This window comes from Lepus europaeus, chromosome 14 (assembly GCF_033115175.1).
Source record: "Lepus europaeus isolate LE1 chromosome 14, mLepTim1.pri, whole genome shotgun sequence".
NCBI lineage: Eukaryota > Metazoa > Chordata > Mammalia > Lagomorpha > Leporidae > Lepus > Lepus europaeus.
Genome location: NC_084840.1, coordinates 49,224,830 through 49,250,213, shown reverse-complemented (window position 1 = coordinate 49,250,213; position 25,384 = coordinate 49,224,830). Strand labels below are relative to the sequence as shown.

Genomic DNA, 25,384 nt, shown 5'->3' with positions numbered 1-25,384 from the left:
TTGGGCCATCTTGCACTGCTTTCCCAGGTGCATTAGCAGGGAGCTGGATCAGAAGTGGAGCAGCCTGGATCCAAACCAGCACCCGTACAGGATGTCAGCTTTGCAGGTGGCAGCTTTACCCACTATGCCACATTGCCAGACCCTGCCCCTGCCCTGTACATTTTAAAACACATGAGATGAGGGGCTGGTGCTGTGGCACAGTGGGTTAAAGCCCCAGCCCACAGCGCCAGCATCCCATATGGGCACCGATTCTAGTCCTGGTTGTTCCACTTCTGATCCAGCTCTCTGCTATGTCCTAGGAAAGCAGTGAAAATTGGCTCAAATCCTTGGGCCCCTGTACCCACATGGGAGACCTGGAAGAAGCTCCTGGCTCCTGGCTTCGGATCAGCTCAGCTCTGGCCATTGCAGTCATCTGGGGAGTGAACCATTGGTTGGAAGACCTCTCTCTCTCTCTCTGGAACTCTGTATTTCAAATAATTAAAAATAAATCTTTAAAGAAAAAAAAAAAACATATGAGATCAATAGCTGCGTGGAGTTTGAGATTTTACTCTGGAATGTGCTGCAAATCTCATCCTCTGTTCTCCCATTAGGAATCCGCACAGCTCCCCTGTCCACAGAACGGGGGCCGGGGAGGGCAAGCCCCTTCCTGAGCATCCCGCCCACGGCGGAGCCCACCTGCCCAGGCTTCCTCTCGTCCCCGGCCCGTGTGCTCATGTCTGTGTCCCAATGCACAGAAGCACAGCTCAGACGCACCCCTTTGGGGCACGGTCCATGCGCTCAGCTGGCAAGACATCTTGCTCCTCCCTTTCTGGGGCCTGTAGCATGTTTCTCCCCGACCCCAGGTCTTCCCTGGGACTCTCGATGTGACACAGAGCATCTCAACAGATCACTGCTGGACGGACGCACAGTTCCCGGCTCTGCTGGGCACCAGGAGATGAGCGGAGAGCTGCTTCTGTGTCTCAAATGGCAGCAGAGACAGACTCAGTTGATGCTGCTTGCGCGGGCACCTGCAGGATGGTTGGCACGCAGGTATTTTAAAAGTGATCCAAAGACCGCCAAGTAGCCTGGGATGGAACTGCAGGGTCCCACATCCCGGAAAACAAACCTAAAGACCTTAACACACGTTAACAACTGTGAACGTATCCGGTCTCCTGGTTTGGGGCCTGGGTGTGGATCCAAATGCCCAGGTCGACTCCGGTGGGTGCCCAGGAGTGGTGTGACCTGCTGGCTGCTGGTCCTGAGCAGGTGAGCCGCTGCAGCCTCCACCTCCCAAAGTACTGCAAATGAGAATTTTCTCTGAAGGCTTCACTGGGTGCCGGGCACATCATAAATACTCCACAGGTTATTACAGATGAGAATAAACAACAAAAGGGCAGAGCAATAAAAGGCAAACGCATTTTAGAGAGGTGATGAGAGACAGCGACCAAGCAGCAGCCCCGGGGGACGGCGCAGCCACCCTGTGGAGACCAGGAAACACGCAGCCGGCAGCAGAGGGCAATTTCTATAAAGTATCTTCTCTTTATTTAAGTTAAACAATTGTCAAGGATGGTTTCCATCTATAAAATGGACAAAGTACAAGCTCTGTACAGCAGTTTGTTTTAAAAATCAACTGGGAAAAAAAAAATTACCAAACTATATTTTGAATTTTGCAAAACATACTCGCAGGTACCATCATTCCGGCTTTTTATGAGGACGTGGGATGACCACAGAGAAGACGGCGAACTGTGTCACGCTTTGCTCCGACGGCTCTTAGCAAAGAAGTTTGCAAGTTTTTAAAAACGGGCGTGGGCAAGTGGGGCAGTCCCGATGACGAGAAAACCAGGCAGCCGCAGTCAGTCACTTTGGCACACTGTGTCATGTAAACATAGCTCCTGCGGAGGCCTGCTCCCTCCAAAGCCGCCCCAGCCGCCCGGGGCGCAGCCAGCCCAGGGCACTGGGTAGACACGGACGTCCCCACAGTACCGAGGTTGGTAAGATTTCTGGGTCATGTGGAGGGGTGTACGGCCAAAGGACGCATCTTCAGAAGCCCCGATTCAACAGCACAGCCCAGGTCAGTGCAACCTCAGTGTGCTCTCCCCTCCGACGGCAGTGAGCAGCTCACAGGTGCCCAGCACACGCCTGTCTGCCACAACCTCGCACGGGTCCCGAGGGTCAAAGCTCCTAAGACGGAAGTGTGCACAGTTCTTCACGCTCCTGGCTGCCCTGGCTCTGAAGGTGGACCTGGCTGCTGAGCAAGGGTCCAAACAGGGAGAAGGTGTGGGACAGTGCCCCAGCCAGGCCTTCGCTTCGGGCCCCACTGTGGGCTTGCGTGGCACAGGGTAGGACCAATGGACCCTGACCTCAGAAAGAGAGCAGCGCCAGTGCCATCTCCTGGGACCACTGGTGACCCCCGAGTGGCTGATGCTGCACCCGGGAGCTAGAGGGCTGCCTGGCCTGGCCAGCCCCATTGAGACAGGGTGTGTGTGTGTGTGTGTGTGTGTGTGTTGGGGGAGGGGGGAGGGGGGAAGTGGAGGAGGAAGCAAGGCCAGGATGTGGGCATGATGACGATGGAGCCGTCCGATAGGGGCTGTATCCAGCCTGTGGCTGCGTGGGGGCGGCTCTGGGGAGCCAGCCGGGGCACCCTGGAAGATACGCCGGCTTCTCCCCCGGCTGGGACTTCTGGTTCACAGCTGTGCTGTGCATTATACAGGACCATGAGGGCTCCTGTTTCACGCCCTGAAGCTGCAAGGCGTTACTTGCTTCTTCCCCTTCCCTAATTCTTTACCCGAAGCCCCTGCAGCCTCGCTTTCACCAGCGGGGAGGGGAAGGTGTGGCGGGGGGCGGGGGACTGTGAGCTGGTCTTCTGGCAGGCCCGGAGGCGTGCGACACCTGCCTGGTGTCACCGATCGGCCCTGTCACCAGGCAGCAGTGGGGGTGCTCCCTGCTTCCCGCTCATGTTGGGTGTTTGTTTATTTTTCTTAGAGGAAGGAAGCATAATTTGAAAAGACCCAAAGTGATATTTGTCAGGATAAGTAACCCATCCAGGTGTACAGATGGCAATGACACGCAGTGGATTCTGACACACAACAGTGGCTCCCAGGCGGAGCCACAGAGGCCGGCGGGCCAGAGCTGGTGGCAGTGGGGTGGGGGGGAGGCCCCACAGCACAGTAGCACCCACAGGCTTCCATCCTGGCCGCCGGCTCCTCTGTGGGCGAGCCACCTGTGCGCTTCTGTCCAGCGTCCCATCACAGGTGAGTTCATACTCAAACACAGCAAGAACATCGTGGAGGGGGTGGGTGGGTAGAGGGGTGGCCTAGGCTGGGAAGACCACTGGGCACAGGGGAGGACGGCAGGGACCTGCACAACGACGGGACTCAGCCCTGCGGAGTGAAAGACGGGGTCGGAGACGGGGATTTCGAAAGCGCTCTCCTGGCCGTGGCGGGTGGGGTGGGCACCAGCAGCGCCCCCTTCGCCCTCCCTGTCCTGCAGCCGACCTGGCCGTGTCCGGCTGCTTCTCTCCGCACGCTGCTGGTTGCTGGGCTGTTCCTCAGCGGCCGGGCCGGGAGGGGGCCTGGCTGCACCCCGGGCGAGAAGAGCAGCCCTTTGCCGGCCGCGGCTGTGTCTGGCAGTCCTCCCAGGGGGCTCGGCCAAGTCCTCCGACTCGCGGACCGTGATGGAATACTGAGGTATATAGTTTCGCGGAAAGTTTAAGAAACATAATCAAGAATGTGATCGGCAGACTCAGCCCGCTGGTGCTGGCGGCGAGACGGCAGGGGCCCCCCACCCCGGGCCCTCCTACTGCTGCAGGTTGAGCGAGAACTTCCACTGCTGCGACAGGGCCGGGCTGCACACCTCCACGCTCAGGCCGCCGTTCTTGGCTGTGCGGCTGTCCAGGCACAGGTTGCTGCCCACGTGCCGCAGCTTCGAATTGCCTTCGATCTGTTCCCATTTCTGCAAGGGGCAGAAGAGCACAGAGCATGAGCACAAGCGGGAGAGGCCCAGAGACGCCTTCCGACTGGGGGGGGCTCTGAAGGCCAGGAAGAGGGGAGGGAACGGATTGCTGATTGACGTGACGTGACGTGACGTGACGTCACGGTTTAGGCTGTAGACGTGTGTTGGGATATCGCATGGCGCCCCATAAAAATGTGAAAGTATCGCACGTTACTACCACCCCAAGCAGACGGGCAAGCTTCCTTGCGTCCTTCCTTTTAGCGGATGGCCTCTGGTTACAGCTAGTGATGGTCCTGGGACACAAGAGCCACGGGCACCGATGAGGACCCAGGAGGGAAGCAGGCAAGCTCCGCCTTGCTGCTGCCTTCACCGGGTGTCCCTTCGCCAGAGCCTCGGTGGTCGGGGCACCACCTCCCTCCCCACCCGGTCGCTACCACAAGGACTCCATATAGGGGAGTTTGCATTTGTTTCCAGGACAGTCTGATCCAGGGAAGTTTAACCCCAAGCAAGGAGCCACGGGAACCCGGGTCGGCCCTGGAGGGGCCTGCATTCCCCTGGCTGCTGGAGGTGGCCCTGCCTGGAAGGCTGCTAGAGGCTGCTCCATGGTCCCACTTGGGGTCTTGGGCTTGGCTAAGCCACAGGAACAGCCCGATGAGAGAGAGAGGTGCGTGTGTGAGTGCAACATTGCATGATGGGGTCTATGTCTACTCTGTCTGCCTCTACCAGGCCATGTGTTGGCTGGGGGGCGTGAGCACCTGCCTCGGTCACCCTCTGGGCCCTGGTCTGCGCGCAGGGCCAAGTAGTGGCTGTTAAACTCTGTTCTGAACTTGCCGCTGGGGTATAATTATCGTGCTTCCCTGCCAACCCTCATACGAGTTCAACCCGCCAATCCCCACCACCCACATCCACCCAAGCCAGAAAACAAAGCCCGAATCCAGGCCCCCTCACCCCACTGTTGTTAGTAAGCAACCGAATATCCCCATTAACAAATCTCTCACATTTGCTCTTTAAAGAAGTAAGGGATTTTTTTTTCCTCCTAAAAGCTCTCCCTTCATTAATGCAGTCTGTGGTTCTAATTAATTTTTTACACTGTATGCACTAAAGCTCCTTTACTAAGTATTTTTGCAAATCCTTTCGACACTGTGGAATCAAATCTTCTCACTCTTGCCTCCCTTTCCCCTTTGACTCCACAAATGCACACATAATATGAACACACGGACGTGCCTGGAAACTAAACATGCCAACTGGCGAGGCGGGGCAGCTCTAGGGTAGCACTGGCAGAGAGGCCTCCTCTGGGAGGGCGCAGGAAGGGGCTGGGGGGGAGCCGGGGCCCGGGGAAGCCGGGAGGATGCTCTCCTTGGGACCCTGCCAGCTTCACTGATGCCCACCTGCTCCTCCCAGGACTCCTGGCAAGAGCGAGAGTCCGTGCAGTCAGGAGCCCGGGAGAGGCCCATCACCTCCTCCTTCATTTCCGGCTGCTGCCTGGCTGCTGTCAGTCACCCACCCCACGGTGCTGGTTTCCTCCATTGTCATGCAAAGCATGTACTGAGGCTGCCAAGTCACGCTGGGCAGCCAGTGCCAGGAAAGGCTCAACAGAGGATGCCCGATGGATGGGATCTGGTTCTGACCTCAGGAGGGATTCTGCCGGTCAGGTGCCAGGTATCAGCTACACTGAGGCCTTTGAACAACAGAAAGTAACCGCCCCATGGCTCCAGTCAGCTCGGCCCCCTGCGTCCGTCTGGCAGGACTGAGGTAAGGTGGGGCCGACCACAGAGACAGCAGGCGGGCCTGAAACAGCCTCTCGGGCAGGCTGTCAGGGGTTCACGGCTCAACAGATCCTCGCTCACATGCACCGTGCATCCAATCATTGCAGCCTTTTCCCAATTCACCAAGGCATGCCCATCAGCTCTTGAAATTGAGCCAGATGAAAGCAACTATTTGTTTTTATAACAGGTTTGGAGGCCAGCTGGAGGCACCGCTGCAGCGTGGCTTCTGTCCCTGGGGAATGCAGCTTGCGCTCTGGGCGGGGACGGCCTCGGCCTGGCCTCCCAGCGAAAGCCGCCTTCCCTTGGGCAACAGGCACTCTGTTTTTGTCTAAGGTACTGAGCAAGTTACGAAATTGCAGCATCAACACAGAGGAACGTTTAGGGGACCCGAAAGGGAGCCGAGGAGCTCTGAAGAGGAAAACTCTCACTACCAGCATAGGCTGGGGTTTGCAGAGTGGGCAAGGAGAGGCCACCCGGACACAGGTGTGAGAGTTCAGAGATGGACAGATGGAAGCGGGCCCTTTGGGAGCACCTCCCTGCCAACCGGGATCTCATCCAGGGACCGAGTCCCCGCCTTGCTTCTCTCGGGCAAAGCTGGGGCGGAGGCACTGACTTCCCGGGCCTAGTCTCCACCTCTGTGAGATTCGTGTTGGAGCCAACGCCTGCCCCAGCAGCCTGCTGCCTCCACTCCCTGGCCCCTGTCCATTTCTGCCACGGGCACTACAGGAAGGGGAGTCCACCGCCCACAGATGGGCACTTAGAGGACCTGTGCCTGCAATCCCATTCCTGGCCCCAACTCTTAGCCTACAGCTCCAGAAAGCACGTGCTTCCAACTTTCCACCAGGGAGGACGTCAGACACCAGTGCACAAGGCACAATGCACGCTCAAGTGTTCAGACAAAGCCATAGAAAGTGTGTGTGTGTGTGCGTGTGTGGGTGAATACAGCCTCGCCCACTTGACCTTGAACTAAACAGGATAAATATTAAGTAAACAAAAACATGTAGTTACTCTACAAAATATGCAGTGGCATGGGGGAAGACAATGGGAATATACTGGAAACATGCAACCTTCAGCCCCTTGGGCTTAGGCTGGACATTATTCAGATAACGACGCACAGACACATGCGCACAGGCTGCCACAAAGGCTGCGTGCGCCCTGCACGGAGCTGCCCTGGAGCACGGGCCTCCACAGGTGCCCGGGGAGCTTACCTGTCTGCTGTCATTTTCCCGGCAGCCCTGCAGCTTTATGAGAGAGCCAGGCGCCCTGTCCACCACAGTAAGGCACAAGTCCATGTGCTTCACCGACTTCTCCTTCGTCAAGGCCCACTCCTGGAACACAGAACGGGGAGTCAGGGCTAGGCCACGCAGGGCTGTGAGATTAAGCAAAGGAAGTCGGTCAGGGGCCTAGAAGGGAGACAGGTTGAGCTGGGGAACCAAAATTCAGCACCTCTGAGCCAGCGGAGAGCCAGCAAATGACTTTCCACCTGAGGGCAGAGGATGCGGCCAGGAGCTTCCCCACGGGGCGGCGAGCCGTGCGGAAGTGCACTGGGGTGTTCCGTAGCTGCGCTAACAATGAGTAGCTCGCCCAGAATGCAGCTTAGCCTGAGCTTGGTCCCGCACGAGACGGACAGCTCAGGGTCCGGCGTCCCGCCTGCACTGTTCCATGAGGCCTGCCCCCGCGCAGGCATGGCTTGGAAGCAGCACCTGCGAATCTAACGGCAACGTGCGAAAATGATGAACGACAAACTGCATAGTTAAAGCGAAAAATGAAGTGCTCAGAATCGAGCCCTAACTTGATCTACTGACGCTCCCGACGCTCTCTGGAACTCGGAGGAAGGGACCCACGGGTTTGTGCAGACACAGCACACGCAGCTAGATGTAGCTGAGCGCTGACTGTGTCCCAAGTGCGTTTACAACATCCCTGTGAGGGCCTAGTATTATTATTCTCATTTTACAAATGAGAAAACAGAGCCAGGGAGTGCTTACATAACTTGTTCCTGATTTTAAAACACGATTTATTTATTTTATTTTATTTATGTGGGAGGCGGGAAGGAGGAGAGGGAGAGGAGAGGGATAGAGAGAGCGAGCGAGCGAGCGAATGAATCCCATCTGCTGGCTTGCTCCCCAGATGCCTACAACCGCTGGGACTGGGCCAGGCTGAAGCTGGGGGCTGGGGAGCCGGATCCTGATCTCCCACGTGGGTGACAGGAAACCCTGGGCCATCACCACTGCATTGGCAGAAAGCTAGAATTCAGAGTGCAGCCAGGACCCCAATCCGGGAACCTGAACCCAGACACTCCAGCATGGCTCTCGGGAGTCTACCCGGTGAAGGAAGCCCTGCACCAAACGCCTGCGCCGCCCGCCCATGCTGTTCAACACTACAGACATACACACTTATGAGTGCCCACGCGTGGGCACACACAGGCCCTGGGCCTGCCCGCAGACGCCCTCCTCCCCCAGCAGGGAGATGTGGGCAGGTGCTCTGCCTCCCTGGCCTTAACTTCCTCATCTTTTCATTATGCGTTTTGCTAATTTTCCTCTGTAAGGAAATGAGAAACTGGCTCTAGGTCAAATCAATATGGGCACACCTGGGATCAGTGTCTTGAACACTCATGGCATACTCGATTAGGGTTCTGATGGGTCCTAGAGCGGAACGGCCGCCTGGCCCGTTCCCTGCGGCATCGTAGGCTCATGTCCCGAGCACGCAGAGGCCCAGCCTGACCTGCCCTGCCAGGCTCTCTGGGCACCAGCCACCCGCAGGCTGCCTTCCGGGAACGGCTACACAAGGGACCCCCACCCCCACTCTGCCAGGACTGTCGCTCGTCTCAGGCACCCACAGGCGTGGAGTGGACCCCCCCAACGCCACAGGACAGCGTGACACAGCATCAGGTGTGTGTCTGCTCCCTGCCTGCACAGGGGCAAGGCAGCAAAGACCCTGGTCACCTCCCGGGCCACCCCAGTGCTAGGTACCATCTTTTGTTCTCATCTTTGGCCTTGGCTGACACAGAGCTGAGATCTTCCTCAGCCACAGCAGCACCTTCTGTTCCAAGGGGTTCCCAGGTGGAGTCCAGGCTCCACATAGACCAAGCTCTGATTAATCAGAAGCTTAGAACTTCCAGCCCTACTCCCACCCCTCAGGACGGGAGAGGGGCTAGAGATTAAGCTAAAGACCAGCCATGCCACACACATCTGAGTTATGGGGCTTGGGGAGTTTCTGGGTTGGTGGACACCCAGAGCTTCTGAGAGCATAAGAGGCGAGAAGGCTCTTCCACCCGGCTTCCCCCACTGTGCCCTACACCCTATTCAGTCTCTTCCATCCAGCTGAGTTGTAGCTTCTTGCAAGCGAACAAGTAACCTGGCGAGGAAACTGCTTCCTGTGAGCTCTTCTACCAAATGATGACGTCTGAGGGGGTGGGTGGGAAGTACAGGTGACAACCTAGACTTGAGCTTGGCCTTGGCAGAAGAGGGTGGCAGTGTGTGGGGGTGGAGCGGGGGATGCTTGTGGAAATGAGCCCGTATCCTGTGTGTCTGAGCAAACTCAGAACAGTGGGTGTCAGGACTGAATTAAACTGTGGGTGCCTGTAGGTGCTGGGGAGTGACACATGTGTCACAAGTACATGCCTGGATGTGAGTATAGAGTATTCACTTGGCCGCAGCAGGTGCTGGGGGTGCTGAGGAGAGACCGAAGCCGTGTGGCGTCTTCCTGCAAACAGCCCGCATTCTGATGCAGAAGTCCAGGGAGAGGCTCGTCCCTACTGCCTGCCATTCGTGCATAGGTGCTGACCGCACCTGCGGTAGGAGGTGCCCACTCCCAGCTCAGAGGAGCCCCGGTGGGATGGCCTTGCTGTGCAGCAGGGTTTTGGATCTCCTGGGCAGCAGGTGCCGGGAGATGTCGGAAGGTTTGTTGACACCGACTTAAAGATCGTGCCTGAATGTTCTGCAGCTTTCTTGCTATTGTGTGCTTAATTATTTTAAAGCAGACTTTACACTGAAATCCAGAAAAACTAATTCAGCTATGCAAACAACAGAGCTCGTTTTGTTCTTCTGTTGCATTTCAATTATCTGAATTTGTAAAACATAGTTCATAAATATTTAAGAAATGCTTTTTTTTGAGCTGCCACTCTTAAAAAGCACGGCCATTAATTTTCCCACTTCCTATGTGTCTGCTGAGGCTCGGCCAGAAACCAGGCAACAAACCTCACTCTTGCAGGGCGCTGGGCCCGATCTGCAGTTGGGAAATCTTATCTGCCCTCTCAGGCCTCATGCACATGCCATGCTACCCCAAAACACACTACATCCCGTCAGTTCCCAAAGACTGACTCTGGGGGCAGGGCAGGGGGCTCAGGAGTAGGAGCACAGGGCAGCACGCGTGATCTCTGGCTTCCATTGCCTCCGGATCATGCTAACATGCTAGCCAACGGCCACATGTAGTGGTTTACACTCACTGAATTAGACTGATGTCTAGGATTACCGTGTGGGCCTGGCCCATCAAGCTTTTGCTTCCATGTGTCCTTTCCAATGAGGACAGAAGGGGGTAGATTTCTGGGCCTCCAGGGATAGGCGTGCGTGTGACTGAAGCAGCTGACAGTTAACATTTTACAACCTGGGCGACCATTATCTAACAGGAAGAAGTGTACAACAGTGACACTAGCAGTAGCTGTACCGTGCCCCGTGGAGAAGCACCTATTAAGCAGGGACACCAGTTCAGGCCTTAGCATCCCACTCAAGTCCAGATGGAGACGTGGTGCTTTGGGGGCAAGCACATGGCAGGAGAGACACAGCTGGCAGGGAGAAGACCAAGTCTACCAGCATTGCCAACATGCTGGGGACAACAAATGCTAAGGCTAACTTTGATCAGTGCGCCCCTTGCCACTGTACTATTGCCAGCTGATGTCGCCTCTGACGCGTCAGTCAAGGCCTGTGACAGCCCACAGCCCCCCACTGAGAGGCTGCGACCAGCAGGAGCCCAGAGCTTCCTCACACGCACTTCTGTCCCAGAGGACAGGTGGCAGCCAGGCCTTTAAGCTCAGGACCGCATCTGCACCTGGTCTGGGCCTTTAGGTGTTCGGGCTCACTCAGACACGTACCTGGTTTCCCCCAGCATTGTGACACTCGTAGACCCCAACAACACCGTCAGCAAAGTGTCCTAAAGTGTCGAGGCAGTTGGTCCCCTGTTGCAAGGCTCCAAATGCGATATCCTGATGGTCTGGGACCCTGGAAGGCAATGTGAGGGTCCTGAGTCGTTCCTAGGACCCCCTGCTCCCGCCCACCTGCCCGCTTGCTCGGTGACTCCACCCCAGGAGGCAGGAGGGCACGGAGCTCCTCCCTGCCACTGCGGGCTGCTTCGGCGACACGGCATGTCTGAGAGTCTCAGGGTTGCTAACTCTTAAGACTACACTGGAGCCACAGGCTTCGTGTTCTCTACCAGGGACATTTTTCTGGCAAGAAACAGCCCAGTAGCTCTTCAGTGCTAGTTGGATGGAAGTCATTCACAGCCATGGAGAAAATCAGGGTGGGCAGCCCCTATCTCCTGGGATGTTCCGCTCTGTTAAGGGGGAAGCCGTGAGTGACCTGCTACAAAGAGAGTGTCAGTGCCAGCGCCAGAGCAGGGACAGCAACCGGCTTTGAGTGAGACCTGTACCCGAGCTCCAACCCTCGCCACGTTCCTGCGTGTGTGCTCTTTTGGGTAGGACCTGCTCTAAGCCTCTTCTGTCTGGCACTGAGCAAGCAGGTGTGTGCTCCATAAAGCGACCCCCCGCAGAGCGACAAGCCTGGTACGTGGCCTCCAAGAAGCACAAAGCCGCTGCACCAGGTGCCTCCCAGGTGGTCCTGGGTGGGGGCAGGGTGTGGGGCCACCCCCACTCGGAGTTTTCACTGTCACTCCCACACACCAGGGAGCAGGCAACCATGACAGCAAAAACAGAGAGTGGCCTGGTGGGGTTAAAATCTACTGCTGAGAAGCCCCTCCAGGTGGGTGGGGCCGGGGTGACAGGGCTGGTCCTGGCCACAGGCACTGTTCCTAATCCCTGGGGAGAGCCATCCTCCATGGAGGGGACCCGAGGGAGAGGACAGGGTGTCTGCCCTCTGCCCTGTCCTGGGGGATGTGGGCTGCCTGCCGGCTCATCTATCATTTTGAAAGCACGGGAAATGGTTCCAAGGAGATGGAGGTAGGTGCGTCTCCACTTCTCAAACAACCTCCGGCGATGGCGGCCACTCCTGCGCTCACAGCCCCGTGCTGGAGATGGGGCAGTCGCTTTAAGTGCCCTGGGACTGTCGAGAGTCAGAAACGTGCTGCATTAAGGCAGAGCCTGTCTGAGGGCCCCTGGAAGAAGCTGGAGTTTTGCTGGCTCCCACAAACAAGCAGCTCTGTGAGTCTTCAGCTGGGGTGATGGAATTCCACGGGATGGGACGGGGCTCACGTTTGCGTATAGCCGAGGCCTGGGGCAGAACTAAAGCTCCAGGGAGGGCTTCCGCCGTCATCAATCCCTGGGCCAGAGGGAAGCAGGCAGGGCGCCGGCGCTAGAGCTAGCCAGGGGAGAGGCACCGAGGTCGCATCCCTGGGCCTGGAGCCCCGCTGGTCCACAGGCAGTGCAGTGGTGCTCTGAACGTGGAGGTGGTGGGAGCGGTGGGGCTGCTTTACCTTCTGTCTCTTGCTGTCCCACCCCCCCCAACCCAGGGCCCCAAGCCTGCAGCCTCCTGAGGCTATAAACACACAGAAGGCGGGAGGGGGCCCACGGGCGAGGATCCCTGGCCTGGAGAGGCAGAGGCAGGTGGCAGGGAGCGCTCCGCTGGCACCGGCAGAGCCTGTGACGCAGTCGTCCCCTGGGTCCCCTGGCTTGTCCTCTTACCGGTGGGGAACAAACTAAAGTGAGATAACGCTTGGGGTTGCTTCCTGGATGATGCAGGCCGGAAGACAAACTGCAGGAAAGGGAGCAGGATGGTCCCAGAGAGGCCGGGGGACGGCCATGGGGCGAAGAGGGGAGCTCTCGCTGAGAGTCCTGGCTCCAGGCCTCCCTCTGAGGCTTGACCTTCATCTCCCCTCTCCCTGCGGTCCCTCTGATCTTTGTTTCTGAGCTCTTACAAAGCAAAACTCCGGGTCCCTGGGCGCTTACCTTAATTCTGGATAGACGTTTTCAAGGTACCACTTGAAAGGCTTGCAGCTGAGTTTCTTCCGAAGCTCCAGTCTGCTCTGAATACTGGGGAGGGGAGGGGTGGTGGTGAGGCCTTTACAAATCGTAAGAACAGATGGGCCCTCCACCCCAAATCTGAAAACCCACGATGCGAACGGGGCCGGGGCAGGTCGGGTAGTACCCATTGTCCCGGCACGGAGCCCAGTGCGCCCCCCAAGCCTTGCACAGGGGCTCACCCCACCAGCCGTGTTCTGCTCTGGCCACGGGACCCCAGGGCACTTACTTCCCGTAAGGAACGTTTCTGGCAGAAGGCACGGCTGCGTAATAGAAATTTTTGTATTCGTCCATCCAGACTTCTGCCGCCCGGCGGGTGTTGCTACAGACAAAACAGAATCTTGAGGTGGGAGCTGCTTTTTGACAGTGTCACTGTGCACTTGTCTGCTCAAAGTGTGACCAAGGGAGGCACCTGCAGGTGCACGGGGCAGCGAGTGCCACTGCTCCCCTCCCTGCCCCGGTTCCTGGGTGACTGGTCACAACCCACAGGACTCCTTTCTCACCTTTCATAGCACAGAGACTATCAAAAAGCAGAAGTTAAAGGCAGCATCACAGTACAGGCTGGTGCTTTTAGTTTTGCTTTGTTTTTAAAGATTTATTTATCTATTTGAAAGGCAGAGTTACAGAGAGAGGGAGAGACAGAGAGACAGATTTTCCATCTGCTGGTTCACTTCCCAAATGGCCACAACAACTGGAGCTGGGCTGGTGAGAAGCCAAAAGCTTCCTCTGAATCTCCCAGCTGGGTGGCAGGGGCCCAGGCGTTTGGGCCGTCCTCAGCTGCTTTCCCAGGCACATTAGCAGGGAGCTGGATCTGAAGTGGAGCAGCCGGGACTCTAAGCGGGGCCCACATGGGATGCCAGTGTGCAGACTTTATCTGCTATGCCACAGCGTTGGCTCCTAGGGGGTGTTTTAAAGAACAGCTTGCCTTGTACCACGCAGGAGAACAAAAGAGAGTCGCTTGGGGACAACTCATATTACGCATCCACAGAGGGCCAGTCTTGGTCTCTCTGGCCTCTCCAGGGCCATGGCGCTACCAACACCAGGCAGCTCTGGGGGAAGTTAAGATGAGATGAGAGCTGCTGTTCAAATTGCGTTGTCTTCTGCAGCCCTGAGCTGAGAGCCCAGGAACAGTGGCACGAGGGGCTGGGAGTGGCATGAGGGGCTGAGAGTGTCACGGCCATGCCTGGCGTTCCTACGGCTTGAGGGCACAGGCAGAGCAGGGTTTCCTAGGAGGGAGCAGAGCCACACCTAACTCACACACTCACGGAGGGATCCCCGAGCTATGATGAACAGGGCCCTGGGACACGTCAGTGTTGAAGGTCGGACATACAAGAAAGGCTACCGAGCTGGGTAGCCGTCAGCAGCACATCCTGCCAACGGTTCTTCTTAAAGTGTCCAGGAAGCAGCGTTAACACAGCGACCCTCTTTGCTATCATGTCCTGAACCCACTTCCGAGGGAGGCCTACGGTGAACCCTCACATGGGACATGCTGTTCTTGCACAATAAATACGCTGGGGAGGCGACGTGCCCTCTGCTCTCCCAGGTTGAATGATGAGCCCTTCAAATGATCGGAGCTACATCAATGAACGTAATTTCTATGAGGGGCCGCTATCTTTCCTATAAAGTGATGCGTGCATCTTCTTCCTCTTACTGAAGTGGGCCATGGACAGTCAGAACGCCACTGAGGAGACAGGCAAGACAATATGCACGCATGGATGCTCTGACCCAGCAGTTTCACTTCCAGAAATTTACCTCAAGGAAATAATCCACCAGGAATGAAAGTAAATGTGAAAATATGCTCACTTCAGCACTGTTCATAATGGCAAAAAAAAAAAAAAATCAGAAATTAGAAACACATGTGACCAAACACATAGGGAAGTGATCAAACAAACGAGCTTCAGGTGAGCGCTGTGGTCACAAAAATTGCAGGTGTACGTCTTACAATGTCCTTGACTTGATGTTGGATGAAAACAGACTACAGGACAGTACACAGTGGATACGTGGTGGGGGAGGGAAGGGGACAGAGCAAGGGAGCGAGGGAGACTGAGAAGCTGAGACATCAGATTACAAAAATACTAGGGTACAATGTGGTTTAATCATGAGACCAGTAATTTCTTGCTCTCTATGAGAAAACACATAAATTTAACCATGAGTACTGGGAGTGCTGGGGATACTGGTTCTCAAGTGTTATTTCTCAGGAGAGCCATTCAATACTCCTAGAGGCAATCTGGGGTCTTGCTGAGTGACCCTGCCTTAACCTATGCTCGCCCGAGGTGTGACTGCGGCCCTCTGGCACCTGGCTTTCTCCAGCAGGAGGATGCTGGATTCAGTTCAAGGACGCTGCTCCAGGTCCCTTGCAGCCCTAACAGTTTATAAGTTTTGTGAATTCTAGCCACACAGTGTTTTGCAATTGCTTAAGTCCTTCAATGATTAAGTCATTTCTTAATTAATCACTAAATGCAAAAACAACCTATTCTGTCTACTGACTAGAGAAAGATGATCAAGGTAGCCTCAAAGCGCGAACTTCACGTGCTACTTAGTGCTGGTTCCGCTTGTTCATTCACAGGGGTATTAACTTGACACTTATTATACTGCAGTCTCCTTGCTGTGACAAACACAGGAACACCTGGGAGGCAGCAGGTAATGGCTCAAGTACTGGGGTCCATCGCTTCCATGCGAGAGACTCAGATGGAGTTCCTGGCTCCTGGCTTTGGCCAGGCCCCGCCCTGACTGTTGTGGGCATTTGGGGGAGTGAACCAGGGGATGGAAGAGATCACTCTTTCTGTCTCTCCCCCTCCCTGTCATTCTGCCTTCCAAATCAATCAATCAATACATGAAAAAGTAATCATCCCCATTCCCCATCCCAAAGCTTCCCCATTTGAGGAGGGCACCCCATCAGCACCTGTGTGACAAACATCTGGGTGTCACCCTTAATTCCTTGTTCCACCTCCCTGGTCTCTGCCACCCATGAGCAATCACAGGGATGGGTGCTGATCCCAACTCTGTTGTCATACACCTGCTCCAGGAGCCCCCTCTGTGGCCTGGGCTACTGAAACAGGGCTCAGAGGCCCCCTGGTGGGACAGACACGGCACCACTGCTTTATCACGGTGTCTTCTCCTAGTACCTCCGCCCAGCAGGACCTGTCTGAGGCTTTAAGCAGAGAAGTCAGGCCCCCGTTTAAAACCCCCAATGGCTTCCCTGTGCCATCAAACAACATCCAAGGTTTCCCAAGACCTTGGGGGTGCAGGCTCAGGCCTGCCTAACTCTTCCCACACCTGCCCACTGTCCCCTCGTTCCCTGGGCTCGTCACCTTGGCTTCCTTGTGGTCCTGGGGTGTGGACGTGCCAACCTCCCCCTTGTGTCGGCAGCCTGGACCTGCCTCTGCTGCAGGGACCCTCACTACTGCCAGTTCTAAGCTCTCACACCTGCTCCTCGGCCCTGCCACGAGCTCGCGGCTCTGTCTGTCCAGGGCACGCTTAAGCCAGGACTACGTGCTTTCTTCCTGACAGCCTGCGGTAGTTCAGTCTTTGAAACCATGTCCTTTGCTGTGTGTTTCACTGTGGACCCCCTGGGAAAAGGGAACCTCCCCAAGGTCGGACTTGTACACTGTTCTATCTTTAGCATCCAAAAGAATTCCCTAGGAAAAATATCTGATGTGATGGAATGGCCATCTGCGATTCTTCTCCAGAAAGTTCGTCGTGTTTTTGAAAACCTGCCTATGTTCCATCATGAATTCTCTCTGGGTATGACTTGATTTTAATGTCTGCCATAGCTTGAGAGCTGAAACTCACGCTGAAATGCAGTGGCTGTGGTAACAAACTGCCAGTGTTAAGAGGTGGGGGCTCCACTCTCAAAGGTGGAGCGGGTACCATGGAGAAGGGCAGGCTGGCGTCCGCTTGTCCTCTCTCGCCCTGTCTCACCGTTTCTGCCCTGAGGTGCAGCAGGGTGGCCTTCGTCAGGTGCCCACACCTCCACACTGCACGTTCCAGTCTCCAGAGTGTGCACGCTTCTGTTCCTTCTAAATCACCCACTCCGTGGTATACTGCTCCAACAGTCCAAGGCTACATAATCTTTAACTGTGCCTTGGGTGGTAAATACATAAACTGTTCTTCCCTCGGGATGGCTTATGGTGCCGTGGGTTAAGCCACAACCTGTGATGCCACCATCCCATTCTGGAGGGCCAGTTTGTGTCCTCGCTGCTCCAGTTCCAATCCAGCTCCTTGCTAATGCACTTGGGGAGGCAGCAGAAGATGGCCCAGGACCAGGGCCCCTGCCACCTATGTGGGAGACCAGCCTAGCCCAGCCTAGCCCAGCCCAGTCTATTGTAGCCATCTGGGGAGTGAACAAGTGGATGGCCTCTCCCTTTTTCTGTTACTCTGCTTTTCAAATAAACAACTCTTCACACAAATATATTTTCCTCTAACACTGTTGGCGTGTTACAGGAACCCTCAGAGGGTTCACACATACAAGTATGCACCTGTGCACCTACCAGCACCATCCGCAGATGGAACAGGGCAGCCCCCCAAATGCTCTGGAACTGCCCCCTCCCCGTCAGTCTCCCCAACCCCAGCCTTGGCTGCTACTGCTCATCATCACTAGAGACTCACCACAGTGCCCTGGAGAGGGGCCCGTACGACCCTGTCAACAGCCTGCTCCCTTTAACTGTGAGTGCAATCTGTTGTACGAACACACCACTCCCATTAAAGGACACCTGTTCCCACGCAGCCTGAGGTCCAGGCCTGTCTCAGTGGCAGGCAGTCCCGTCCCAGTCCCTGCTCATCCCTCCACTACTCACCGCGCGAAGACGGTGCCACTGCCGCCCGGGAACGTGTAGGGGTGCTGCTTCCGGAACACGTGTCCCACACGGCTGCACGGGATGATCTCCAGGCTGCCACCGCACTGCCACACGCGGAACGAGATCTCTGGGATGGTGGAGGAGACACAGGTGACCCAGAGAGTCGGGGGGCAGCTCTGCACCAGCCCATGGGGACCTGCTGAGGGACTGGCTCCTTCTAGGGCATGGTCCAGAGCTTTCCACAGGGGGCACATCCGGCACACTTTGTATTTTCAGGGTAATGCAGAACTCTCTCCCGGGGGTTAAAAATTCCAAGGCCTTTCCTGTCCAAATGCCTCCTTCAACCCAAACCCTGCTTAAAGGGCAGTGTGTCAACAAAAGCCCTTAAAGAGCGCGGTGACACAGCTTACAGCAGCTTCCAGGCAAAGGGCCTCTGGAGCAGAGACGTCACCTCTGACTGTGGCACCTTAGAATAACGGACAAAGTCGGGGCCGGCGCTGTGGTGCAGTGAGTTAAAGCCCCAGCCTGCAGCGCCGGTTTCCCATATGAGCCCCAGTTCAAGTCCTGGCTGCTCCTCTTCCAATCCAGCTCTCTGCTATGGCCTGGGAAAGCAGTGGAAGATGGCCCAAATTCTTGCACCCCTGCACCCATGTGGGAGTCCCAGAAGAAGCTCTTGGCTCCTGGCTTCAGATCAGCTCAGCTCTGGCCGTTGCGGTCATTTGGGGAGTGAACCAGTGAAATGGAAGACCTCTTTCTGTAACTCTTTCAAATAAATAAAATAATTCTCTAAAAAAAAAAGAATGGACAAAGTAACAGGTGGCCCAGTCTTTCATTTGAGACAAAATAAAAAAAATGACCATGGCCTCTGTTGCAAGTAAAAAGTTCTCAGAATGACAACGGGCCTCAGTTTCCCCCTTTTCCCCAGGGGTTCCCTCCCCCAAGGTTAAAAGTCGTTGAACACTGTTCGACAGTCGGGAGGGGTGGCTCAGGACCCGAAAGTCAAGGCTTCCCGAGAAACAAGCCAAGAGAAATCATGAGCCCTGAAAAAAATGAACCAAGATGAAATATGAGCGGCCTCCTGTCTTACGCAGTGAAAAGGAGGCAGCTACCTTTGCAGACCACAGTCTGTAACATTTCATTGCTCCTAAACCTGGGTAAAAATGAGGTCCACGGGTTATTAGAAGTCCAATGCGCTATCCATTGTGCAACAGAGCCACCTGGTCCATGGGTTATTAAAAAAGAAATTAGGCCACATTAGAGCCATTCATAAAAGTCATCACGAAGGGATTAATTGCCAAGGCCTCCTCCACCCCATCTGACTTCCAGGATTACAATACAGTCCACCCCAGCCTCCCACAGCTCACTTTCGCTCTGCCTGGCTAAAGGCACCAGTGCTGCTTCCCCCATCCCTGCAGGTCTGCACTCCAAACCCCCGGATCCTCAGTGTCTCCCTTTAAGGACTTTCTCTGTCTTCTGGCATGCTCTGTGCTAACCAACAGGCACACGTTCTGTGACTGACGCAATGCGCTCCCAGGAGTGCAGGGGTGCTGTGTGCACACACGGGGGTCTTCTAAAGTTCTCCTCCCCGGGCACCCTGCCCTGCCCCAGCTGCCCGCCGCGAGCGGGATACGTACCCAGGTTCTCTCCACCCCACACGTCCATCATCATGTCGTACTTCCCCAGCTCCTCGAAGTAGAACTTGTCCATCACGAACAGCCCACCGGCGATCATGGGCGTTCTGGAGAGGCGGGAAGAGAGGGTGAAGAGATGGTCGCACCCTTCACCAAAGCCAAGCCCCAGCTGACCTCCAGGACAGCTGCACATGGCCTTGTTCCGGACCCTGAGCCCTGGGTGCCTCTGTCTGCCTCACTACTGCTGCCTTCAGTGTCTCCCCCTGGCCTTGCCTGAGCTGTCCCGCAGTGCCAGGGGCTGGCCTGAACCTCCCCTGGGAGGGCCTCACTGTGGCTGCTGGGACCTCCTGCTGACTCTGAGCCTTTTTATGTCTCAGTCCCCTTATAGGGTAATTAAAGACACTACCAAAAATCACACACACACACACACACACACAGCTCCTAGCACACTCAGCAGGTGCTTGAAAGCATCAGTTCCAATTGTCACTGTCACGGTTCGGCCTTCTCCTCCCTAAGGGGGGACCCAGCCCTGGGCGGGAGTGCACCACGGAGCGTTTCTGAGCCTCCGGCTTGGTTTCCAGTGCAGATACTATGAGAATCGAGTTGGGAGTGCTGGACACGGCTGTGGTGGCTCTAAGCGCTGAAGTGCCAGCCAACGTCTTTCAGGGTTTGGTGCTTGGCAGGAGCCATCTGTGTGAACTGGGTGTCCCCCGTGCCCTCCCAGCCTGAGAAGGCGATCCCAACTCCCAGCCAGGATCCTCTGTGCAGCCTGGAAGTCTCGGAGCACACGGGAGCTCCTCTGTGGGCCCACGGGGAGTTGACACCTGCCTGGAGGTTGGGGGAGTAACCAGCAAGGGGAAGCAGCAGCAGGACCCACGCTGGCCCACCGTTCCCTCTTCCAGGAGGTCCCTGAGACAACCTGGAGCCCCTACTCTGCTACAGGAACAATACATCAAACAAGAAGGGACATACAGAACTGGCAGATTTGCCTTATAAATACATGCCACACTTCACCTGAGAAAAAGATATCTCAGCGAACATTATTCTATGATCTGGTGCACAGGTACCTGCCCTTGAGCTAAGATGATGGAAGATGGCAGGGCAGAAGGTGAAGGGCCTAGCCAGGTCTCCAGGTAACACGGGCCCTGCAGCAGGGCCAGAGATGGCTCTCACCCGCAAGGGGCTCCCCAAGGGCCGGCCAGCACTTACTTTATGGGGGCAACAGGGTTTCCTTGCCGAGACCTTCTCTGTTCAGGCGTCATGTAATCCCACTTGAACACCAAGTTCCAATCAAAACCTGCCGGCCGGGAAGAGAAAGCAGGGTGCTGACAATGGGCTGGCTCCTGCCACCCAGCCCGCCCCAGTGGAAAACATTCAGCATCTGGATGAGGTTGGCTAAAAACCAAAATGAAGCAAAAAGATGGAGAGGAGGTGCAGGAGAGAGCCAGCACCTGGGAGGTGGTGCTGGGGGAGAGAGGTGGGCAGGTAAGGCGTCCATTAAAATCTTCGCCCTGCCAGCCCCCAGAAAGAAAATCAGGGTTGGCCTTTTCTGATATCCAGGTACAGAAGAAAAACGTAGCGTGCACAGAGCGCCGGGGTGTGTGTGGGAGCACCACTGCACATCCAAGGGCTCTAAAAAGGTGGAGGAAAGAGTGACCAAGAAGACCGCCGGCCACCTCCTCCAGTGCTGCCCCGCGATGGGAATGCAGCAGAGGGCACAGGGGTCATGGGTTCCCTGGGTCGGCAAACTTGATCTCACAGTGTCTCTCCCTTGCACGAGAAATTGTATTTGTGGCAAGAACAGGGTGGGGACAAAAAAGACATGTGAAAACTCTCAGATGAAAACGAACGGGGGGAGTTGCCAAATTGGACAAACAAAAATTTGGCACCTGCCCTGTTTCAGTTTTAGGGCCCACAGACCACTCAGGGAGCAGAAGCCTGGGTCTGGAACAGGACTTGGTTTCGGGTGTTTGCAGGGCCCCAGCAGTAGGGTCTCCTCTGTGCTCCCCAGAGAACCGGCAGCACTCGGAGCCCCACCTGCTGCAGCTCTCCAAGCACATCCAGAGACCCCCTCTCGGGGAGCTTGTGGCTCCAGCCGCTGCACTTCCAGCCAAACCTAATTACTCCAGGGCCATCTACCTTTCAGCCCTGCGCCAGCAGGTGAAGCTCTCTGCCAGCCGGCGTTTTGTCAACAGGGCTCTCGCAAGGCCACGTTTGATTTCTCATCTGCGTGCTCTGAAATTCAGGGTTCGTCTGCCCTGGTGGCCTCCGTGCAGAGGGCCCCTGGGCCCGCTCAGCAAGCTTGACCAGAGGCTTTGGGACACAAAGATCTCTCAGCTGTCTCTCAACAGAGTAGGGGGCAGGCTCAGCATGCGGACACTGACAGCCACACACAAGAAGGGAGTCGTCGCAGGCCCTTCCCACCGTCTCCTTAAGCAGACGGACTGCCCTGAGTGCACTGCGTGCAAACCAGAAAAAGTCGCGTCCTGGCCGTTTCTCTAACAGAGAATATGAATAATCAGCATGCCATTACCTTTCGTTTTTTATGTCTGCGATTCTTACTACATGTTCTATGAATCTGGACCAAACGGACAAGCTGTATTCGATTAAAAGTCCGCTAGGCACGCCATCCCTGATTTTCTTCACGATGCTCTAACAGTGATTCTGGCCCCATTCATCAGACCCAGCAGAAGGCTTGCAACCGCTCTCCAAGTGCCCCACTGTCCTTGTACCTGCTCGGACCTGGGCAGCTACACTGGGAGATCTCAGCTCCTCTAAGTACTTGGAAGAAAGAGATGCCCTGAACATGCAAGCTCTCTGGTATCTATGGGGTCTGTCCTTAAATTTTAAAGCCCAAACACTCTACTTCTTACCCTGGGCAATCAATCTGTCCTGAGGTCTATCTTTCCCGACTTCAATACAGCAGCCCCATCCCCCCAAGCACGCCACCCTCTTGGTGTCCCTGGGAAGGGGCCGCTTGGTCACATCCAATTGCAGCAAATGCCAATGCAGTGCTGTCTTCACGCAGGCTACCTGAGTCCCTCTACAAGCCTGAGTGGCTTGCAGGGTTATTGTACCATTTCTCAGATGGAAAAACTGAGGAGCAGAGGAAAACGGCCCACCCACGATGACAAGGCCTGTAAGCGGCAGGTGGGGCCGAAGTCCCGTCTCACAAAGCAGTCCTAGCATCCTGGTTGCTCAGTTGGGGTCTGATGTTTTTTCTACCGAGTGGGCACTGTGGTGCAGTGGATCATGCTGCTGCCTGGGATGCCTGCACCCTACATCGGAGTGCAGATTTGAGTCCCAACTCTTGCCTTTGACATGAAACCCTCTGATGTTTAAAGGGAGACCTCATGGCCTACATGCACATGGTGGGGTCTGCAGCCGGCCGCAGGCTGAGGGGCAGCCACCAAGGTGGACATACACAGCCCACACAAGCCAAGGCTGTTTGGGGCCTGCGATACTTTTGACCAGGTGGCAGGGGCACTTTAGACAAATGGCTCCCGGGGCTCTACAGGTGGTGAGTGCGCAGGGTCACACATGGAGGCCGTGAGGACCCAGAGTCATTCAAACACGAGGTGGCCCAGGGTCACGGCACACGCAAGGGGCAGGACCCACAGGGCTGGGTGGTGATGGGGAGCTGGCACCGCACCTGGTCTCCCTCTGGGGGCGTGAAGCTCGCGCAGAGGGCTGGAGAGAGAGGAGGCACAGGCAGGCACCAGCCCTCCCGCTCCGCGAAGCCTCAGCTCTGCGGGGCGGAGGTGCAATGGGAGAACAAGGAGATAGGGTGCAACAGAACAGGAAGCTCTGTAGGGAAGCCCTGCTGTTTCTCGGTCTCCTTGTGAAGCCCGACTTGCTAAGCACACACACGCTCTTCACTGGGAGCACGCTCGCTGTGGTGGAAGCTCTGCCGTCACCGCCGCTCCTGCAATGGGAGGGAGGCCGCACGCGCTGGGCAGGTGCACGGCGACGGACACCTACCGCCCTTCAGGTCGGCAGACGCCCCCACGTACTGGAAGTTGTCCATGTTAATGACGTCGATGATGGGAGACACGACCCGAGTCCTGTCCTGCAATGCGGATGCAAACAAGGTGAGAATGGGCAACCCCACCCAAGGCAGTCACGGCGGGGCACACCCTCAGCACCATCACCCTGTGCCAGGGAGGGTGCCCACCTCCCCATCTCACAGATTTCACCCCTACACAGGCGAAGCTCAGCTATTATCAGGCTGTGAGCTGTAGTCAGCTTTAGGAATAGGCCCATGGCTAAAACAGCCACATGACAGAATCAGGAATGTACTTCTATGGCAAAATGTGGAGTGTGTGTGTGTGTGTGTGTGTGTGTGAGAGAGAGAGAGAGAGAGAGAGAGAGACAGAGTCAATATGATTGCAGCAGAAGGTAAACCAAATCAAGCAGAGAATTCCAGATTCTAAACCTGCCTTAGCTGTGATTCTCCCAAAAGGGAATCTCCCCCTGCAATGGAGCCATATCTTTTACCATTATCATCTGGTAAGTTTCTGAACAAGCTTCTGGGACCTCTTTAAATCTGAATGACTGATGCAGGCGAGAGACACTGCACCTCTGCCTCATGCTGACAGTCAACAAAGAGTGACTGCGTTCCTGGAGCCATTTACAGAACCCCTGTTAGCCAGGAGAAAGGAAAACAACTCAGCAGTGGAATCAGCAGAGCTAAGAACACAATACCTCAAGGAACACACCAAGAGAACGTCATAAAGTGCCAACGCCTCTTAGGTGGCAATTACAGGAAAAAAGCCAGGAGAATGAAATCCGCCTGGCCTGGCCCAGCCTGGCCTGGGTGCCGGAGTCAAGTACACTTTACGTCTCTTTTTGATAGGAGGATTTGGATGAGTGAGAATTAAGAGGCACAGCCCCAGTGCTCCCTGGTTTAGGGGGCGGTGTGTGAAGCTGCTCTGACCACAGGCACGTGGGTTCTGCTTTCCTGGTGGACGGAGAAGTGGTGGTGGTGGGAGGGATGGGTGCCAGGAGGGGTCCTTCTCCCATGCAGGTGTGGGGAAGGGCGTGGGAGAGAGAAACCCACTCCATCCAGATGTGTTATGAAAGTTTGCCGAACCCCAGTGTCCTCACTTGTCAAATGGAGGTGCTACCTGCACTGAAGGTATCATATCAAAAGCACCTAGCATGGACTTCTAGTTCAGTGAAGAGCGGTGCACAGCAATTCTCGTAATTACTGGGAGCTTGTGGTTATTCAGTATTTCCTGACTCACTGCCCGTCAGCTACCCTTGCTACGCTGCAGGCGGAAGAACGTGCTCATTTTCCATTTCTGGAGTAGTTTCATTAAGCTTGCTTTATCTCCCCCAAGGAAGCACTTTCTTAGTAGGAAGGAAGCAAAGTCAATAAAGCCAGTGGAAGGCAAGAGAAATAATCAAAGGCCAAATGTGACATTGGTGTGATGTTTCTAGAAAAGCAGAGGGTGCAAGAAGTGGAGGCAGGAAGTGGCAGCTGTACCTGGCCACTGTGTGGTCATCACCCTGCATTCTCCCCGGGAACCTGGAGCAGGCTGGGCTGACCCCTCCTCACAGGCCGCACAGGGGCAGCACCCACACTCCTCCCCCTCCCCGCCCCGCTCCCCCCTCAGACACGGGCATCAGAAGGCAGGAGTTGAATGCAGAGCTGCAGGCCAAGGAGGCAGAGGCTCCTAAGTGTAACAAAGGGGTTCCCACCCGCCTCCCTCAACTGTCTCCCAGCTGCCTGGTAACCGCTCCTCCTACTCAGAAGACTCCCCCAGCCAACAAGGCGGTCTCTGAAGGAACGCCTCAAAGGCATCAAGAAACCCACAAGCAGCTCACTGCCCCTTGGCCTCCCCCAGCCCCCGCCCCGCCCCTCCCAGGCACCTCCCACCTGCTGGGCCCGCCGGGGGCCTCACCTCTGCCACCCTCTCCAGGAGCGGCTCCAGCCAGTGCTCGTTGCACTCACAGTGGCTGTCCAGGAAGGTCAGGACCTTGGCTTGGGCGGCATCGGCCCCGCGGACTCGCGAGCGCATCAGGCCTGCGGGTGTGAGTTGCGAAGTGCATCAGGGGAGAGCCCGCGGCAGTGAG

General features: G+C 56.1%; 1 protein-coding gene across 1 annotated transcript in view; it reads right to left on the bottom strand.

Annotated features, from left to right (window-relative positions):
• Nucleotides 1-2,456: 2,456 nt before the first annotated feature.
• The window catches only part of GALNT2 (polypeptide N-acetylgalactosaminyltransferase 2), a 195,290-nt gene continuing 172,362 nt past the window's right edge, over nt 2,457-25,384 (bottom strand). The window contains exons 7-16 of the mRNA XM_062210588.1: nt 25,213-25,334; nt 23,288-23,375; nt 20,516-20,603; nt 19,310-19,413; nt 17,676-17,802; nt 13,109-13,201; nt 12,808-12,891; nt 10,783-10,909; nt 6,905-7,024; nt 2,457-3,930 (exon numbers count right to left, since the gene is read on the bottom strand). Coding sequence (XP_062066572.1) covers nt 3,775-3,930; nt 6,905-7,024; nt 10,783-10,909; nt 12,808-12,891; nt 13,109-13,201; nt 17,676-17,802; nt 19,310-19,413; nt 20,516-20,603; nt 23,288-23,375; nt 25,213-25,334 — 1,109 coding nt within the window. The 3' untranslated portion in view covers nt 2,457-3,774. The remainder of the gene's footprint in view (nt 3,931-6,904; nt 7,025-10,782; nt 10,910-12,807; nt 12,892-13,108; nt 13,202-17,675; nt 17,803-19,309; nt 19,414-20,515; nt 20,604-23,287; nt 23,376-25,212; nt 25,335-25,384) is intronic.